General features: G+C 48.6%; 1 protein-coding gene across 2 annotated transcripts in view; it reads right to left on the bottom strand.

Annotated features, from left to right (window-relative positions):
- Positions 1 to 4,782, bottom strand: part of FUBP3 (far upstream element binding protein 3) — a 65,869-nt gene extending 61,087 nt beyond the window's left edge. For both annotated transcript variants that reach the window (XM_054997596.1, XM_054997595.1), the window contains exon 1: positions 4,565 to 4,782. In XM_054997596.1, coding sequence (XP_054853571.1) covers positions 4,565 to 4,654 — 90 coding nt within the window. In that variant the 5' untranslated portion in view covers positions 4,655 to 4,782. The remainder of the gene's footprint in view (positions 1 to 4,564) is intronic.
- Positions 4,783 to 6,000: the final 1,218 nt, after the last annotated feature.

Genomic DNA, 6,000 nt, shown 5'->3' on the forward strand with positions numbered 1-6,000 from the left:
CTCGAGTTTTACATGTGGGTTAATGTACTGTGTGATTTTGTAACATGAGGGACTGAGCCCACAAATTCAAAGCTACACAGAGTAATACACAAACCCACCTGGAAATCAAACCAACCCATTACAAAACTCATACTATACTTACCATACACAGACACACAATGATTCTAACGCTCACTACCAGTTCGCACACTCCTGTCTCCAGCCTCATCACACAGTGCTGCCTATCTTCAAACCAACCTTCTCCAAAGAGAGTGAAATCTCTATTTCTACCAACTGCTCACATGTTTGAAAAGAGGTTCTGATTGTACGCCAACAGTCCCAGAAAGAGCTCTAAAGAATCACTTAACTATTCAGGTAAGAGACTCTGAGTGAGCTTTTCTCCATGCTACTTCTGGAATGGGATGTGCATGTATGCGTGCATGACCTTTCAGATTCAATATGTATGGTAGGAGGACCTGCAGTTTAGGCACAACCCCCCCCCCCCCCGCCACAAGCCTGTACAAATCCAGGGAAGCACTGCAAAATTTATATTATAATGGTGGACCCCATTCCCACTGACCAGGAAGACACCTCTGGGCTTCCTGTAACTAAGGATTTTCTAATATGGTTGTTGAGTACATAATCAGCAGAACAGTCATGCAAGGAAATCCGAGGTGCTCCCTTGAGAACCAAGATATCTCTCCCTCATCTTGGTGAACCATCCCACTACCAAAGAAAGTTACGTGGTGAGACTGAGCTGCAGGGCAGGGGGAGGAGAGGCAGTGCACAGGTCCACTGACAGCAACACATAGTGAAGGAGGAGTCCTCAAGAGTACACCCTGGACTGAAGTTATTTGCAAAGACTAATATAGCCTAGCAAGTCTGGAAATCTATACTTTAACTGTCAATACTTCCTTCTCCTAAACTGATGTTCAGCTGTTAAGAGACAGTACCATACATATAACAATATGTGCTGACATAATGGACACCACACTGCCACACACACAGAGCAAAAGGATCAAGTAATGTTATCTGTTATGATCTCCACTGGGGAACGTGACACCAGATTTTACAGAACAGGAAACTTGATACACATGAAGATTCAGATTTTGCAGTCTTTAGAAACTGCTTGAAAATCCTGGCAAACAAGACGACAATGGAGAGATTCTTCATTCAGAAGACCCAGGATATGAAGCACCAGGTGCCCTCCTTGCATTCAAAGGTGGATTTAAAGAAGTGGTAATGAGGCAAATCTCTAAAGCCTACCAAGACTAAAGGCCAAAAACAAGGATTCAGCTCACAGCCGAAAGTCTCTCAGCATTATTTAGAAAACTTTTATGCCACCCCTCCATAGCCTTGCTCAGGACCATGATAGCAATTGTTTTTGAAAGGAGCTACTAAGCCAAAGAATCCCAAACTAGGCTTGTTTCAGAGTGACTTGCCCTACGGCCATACCCAAATGCTTGCTCAAGCAACAGAGGTGAACAAAGATGATGCAACTTCCTTTTCCCTTTCTACTGCAGGAAGCTGAATTCAGACACTGCCAGGAACAGGGAGGGCAAAATGCAGAGTTCTGCATCTGCTAAGAAAAGGAGAAGGACCATGGAGATGAAGGACCATGGAGAGCCAGTTTGGTTTGGAGAGCCAGCTACAGTCAGATGAATGTTTCTGACCACATGGAAGCTTGCTCTGGGAACAAGGCTTGAGATTTCCAAGACCAGAACGAGGGGGGGGAGGGGGAATCAGTAGCATCAGTCCGTAGGAGCTAGCAGAAAAGTTGGATTATCTGACAGAGATACACTACCGTGTTAATCACTCAAGGATGGTTTGGTTCACTGAACTGTGGAACAATAACCCTCCAGATTTAGAGATGAGCTCCATTCCAATTTATGACAAAGAAAATGACTAAGAAGCTGAGTTATATTCCTTTTATAGTCAAGGGGAATCTACACAAGCACTGTCCCAGATTAGGAGATGACAGCCATTATTACAAACCGCAAGAGGGATTATTCCAAACTGGGCTCCTTAGAGCAAATGTGTGTCCTTCCCTCCTGCAGCAAGGCATTCTCACTGCGCCCCCAAGCCACATGTCTGGGTAGTTGGCAGGGACAAACATGCAAAAAAGCAAGACAAAACTACTGGGTATTTCAGAAGAGCCTTCTGAGGAAATTTCAAACATGGGCATAGAATCTCCACGAAGAGACAGCCCCCAGGAAACAAGAACACCCTGCAAAGACAGTATGCAGATGACGTAGCATTCCTGTGAAAATCACAACTCAAGAAAAGAGAAAGGTGGATGAGCAGGAGCGAGCATGCCTGCACTCTCTGCAGCCACATTCCACTAATGGCAAAGACTTCCTCTGGAGCAAGGAGTCTTCTCCTGACATCACTCTCTTGTGAAAGGCTTCTCATACCAGAGGAAAGCACTACCATAAGTGGAACAGATTGCCAACTCATTGAATCCCTGGCCTTCCAAAACGATAATTACTGTAAAAGAGCAACGGTCCTTCCCGAGGAAATTAAAGTCACAGCTTCCTCTGACAGCAGTATTTCAAAAAAGCTGGGGGAGGGGGATTGCAATTTTCCCAAACTTGTTGAGGTAGGTTTGATGTCATTGATGTCTAACATAATCTGCAAATAGAATCATGCTGCTATTTGTGCAGGGCTTTAGAGTGTTCAAAGTATACAACTGATCAAAGTTCCCTTATCCAAACCTTGTAAGGTGAGCAAGTATTACCATTCCTATACTGGGGAGGGGGGCAGAGCCTGAGAGCAGCTAATCTAAGGCCATTTAATGAGATCATGGCTGAAGCAAGATTTTAATTCAAGAGCTTCTTGTTCACAGCTTTCTCTTGCCTCTAATTTGGAGGCATGACATGCCATAGACCAAGAGCAGGCAACCTTCGTAAGGCAGGTTGAACAGCATCATGCCAGACCTTTTTGCTCAGCATGCAGGACCAGATGTCCATCCAAACAACCAAGGCAAATTCCATGAGGTCCTGGTGCTGTTGTTACAACCACCATCACTGGAGAATGTTGCAGGACCTTCCAGTCCCGGGCAGCCTTAGGCATGCCCCAATATAATCCTCTGAAGAGGGAAGGAATTTCCTCTTCTAGCACCTGGGCCAAAAAAAGTGTCTATCTCCATCATACAGTGCCACATGATCAATAAAGATTTTCTTACTTTCTTTTCCCTTCCCAAGCAGGAAAACTCCCAAGGGAAACAAGGCTGTAGCTCAGGGACACAGCATGCTAAAATCCCATCATTTCCCTGTTAAGGGATCTAACACTTCATGGCTTTGCCTTATCCCAAGTCAGATGGTCTATCAGGATCAGTGACGTTTACTTTGACTGGCAGAGATTCTCCAGGGTCTTGGGTAAAGTCTTAGCTGGTACACCTTTTCTATTCAGGTAGCAGATATTGGAGAAGACTCATATATTCGATGCTGAAGAAACCCTTTCACATTAGGCAACCCTAAGCTTGACAGGCAAAGCATTTTTCTGTTTGAGGTCCCAGAAAGCTGCTGCCAGTTGGAGAAGGCAATTGTGAGCTCGATGGACCTGTGGTCTGACTATATAATACAGAAAAGTATTGAGAGTTCAGTGGTATAGATATCAAAGTACTTGATGTTTTGCATTCAACTCTCAGCTTTAATCTACAGCATCTCCTCCTAAAGGATCTCATGCAGCAGAAGTCAGGAACAGCCTTTCTGTGCCAGCAACAGCAATGTTGGACTAGATGGACCAACAGCCAGATTCGCTGTAAAACAAACTCACCGAAGAGCCGTGAGAGCACTTGCTCTGCACGTAGGAGACTGCAGCTTTAGTTTCTTGGAAGCCAATTCAAAAGATGCCAGGAAGGCCTTTTTAACACCCAAGACAACTGCTAGCAACCAGAGCAGACAATTCTAAGTGGAATTTTAAGGTAAGTTAGGTGTGCGTCTCCGAAGTAACAACAATCGTGACAGCACTTTGACTGGCTGAAGAACTCATCATGTGATTTGGAACCAGTGCAGTGCCATTCCTACAGTGTCAGACTAGCATCTAGAAGACTCTATTCAACCCCTTGCTCCACTGCCACGGGTGTCCTTGCGCCAGTTGCTCTCCCTTAATGCAGCTTTGTTGCGATGTGGTTAAAATCGGGGAGGGGAGAGCCAAGTCCACCCCCTCCCCCGGCATTTCTGAAAAGTTGAGTGGGGTAAAAGAAACAGTTGAAGAAAGAAACACTCCGCCCTCTTGATGTGCCCCTCATGACACCCCTAAGAGGTAGGCCAGCACTACTAGAAAGACGAAGGCCGAGAGGCGGGATCTAGCCTGCGGCCACCGAGAGAAAGAACAGGGCAAAGGCGAGAGGGCTAGAAGCTCATTCTCTCGGGCCCACAGGCGCTCCTGCAGAGAAAGGTAAGGCGAAGCTGCCTTGCCAAAGCCACGGACCGGCAAGCGGCCCACGGGAGAGAAAAACAGGCAGCGTCTCGCCAAGCCCGCTCCTGGCCTGGTCTCTCGCGGCTCCAGGGCCTGGACGCCCGAAGGAGGCGGCCCGGCCTGCCTTCCCCGCCCCTCCCCGGCCTTGCGGCCTCCGCCTCACCTGGCGGACGCGGTGCAGCGCGTCGGCGAAGCCTTCGGCCTTCATCCCCCCGACGGGCGCCGCGTTCGGGCCCTGCGCCAGCTCCGCCATGACACGCGCCGCCGCCGCTCCTTCCTCCCGCCGCCGCCCTCACTCAGCCGCCGCCGCCACCCGTCGTTCCCTCAGTCCTGCGCCCGGGGGCTCAAGCGCTCTCGCTCTCCCTCCGCCTGGGGACCCGTACCCGGAAAAGGAAATGCCTCCCTCGCTTCCGGCGGAAAAGGGAAGCGGTGGGGCAAAGGGGGCGGAGGGGAAATCACCTCCCAGGGCCGGGATAGAGGACTTTCAGAGTGACGTCGACAACAGGCCGGAAGGAGGCCGGAGGTGCGTACCGCCGCTTCCGGGGGAGGGGAGGCTGGCGCGATCACGTGAGCAGGGCGGCTCCGCGTGGCTCCCTAAGAAGGCCAAGGGGGAGGGGCGCGAGTGGGGAGCGGGCGCTGCAGGCGGGGTGCGTTGCGCGGCTGCGCCGGCGGCAGAAGTGGCGCGGGTTCGAGGCCCTCAATGGCCCCTATGGTTGAAAATGCATACGTTGAACATTAAATATGAACCGTACAATGACTAGTGATGGATGTTCATAGTACCACGGAAATGTAAGACTCGAATTTGGTTCTGCTGTGACAGCCTAAGACGGCTCCCCAGCTGAAACAGCAGGTTACTACTTCTAACATCATCTTACACCATGAATTGCAATTGATATTATCACTACTGATAATAGCAATTAGAGAACCAGTATATCCATCTCTTCGTCATCATCACCATCGGCTTTTTAGTGTTCATATACATCAGGGCTCCTCAACTTTTTAAAGCCTGTGAGCTAGGGTTGCCAGCTCCAAGTTGGGAAATTCTTGGAGGTCTGAGGGGTGAAACCTGGAGAAAGTGGGGTTAGAGGAGGGAAAGGACCTTGGCATGGCATAATTCCATAGAGTCCACCCCCCCCCCCCAAAGTAGCCATTTTCTCTGTGGCCTGGAGACCAATTGTAATTCCAGGAGATCTCCAGCCACTACCTGGAGGCTGGCAACCCTACTGTGGGCACATGTGGAATTCCCCCCCCCCTTTTTATTTCTTTCCTCTTGCCTTTTCTCTCCATCTTTCTTTCTCTGCTCCTTCCTCTTCCTTTCTGTCTGCAGTCTCATTCCCCCTTCCTTTCTCTTCCCCTTCCTTTGTCTGTCCAGTACTGCTCATAAATCTATTGCCTTCAGCAGAAATTAAAATGGGAAGAACCTTGCTTAATGTCATTTTGCTGATGTTTAATGATTGCCCTATATATATTGCCACAGAAAGAGTAACAGAATCATTTGTATCCGATAAGAACCATGTCACCTGCGCTCTCGTATTAGGTAGTTCTGTATTTTTAAGTAGAGGGATGATTAAGCTAGCCCTCTATTAAATATGGGACAGT

This window comes from Eublepharis macularius, chromosome 14 (genome assembly GCF_028583425.1).
Source record: "Eublepharis macularius isolate TG4126 chromosome 14, MPM_Emac_v1.0, whole genome shotgun sequence".
NCBI classification, from domain to species: Eukaryota; Metazoa; Chordata; class Lepidosauria; order Squamata; family Eublepharidae; genus Eublepharis; species Eublepharis macularius.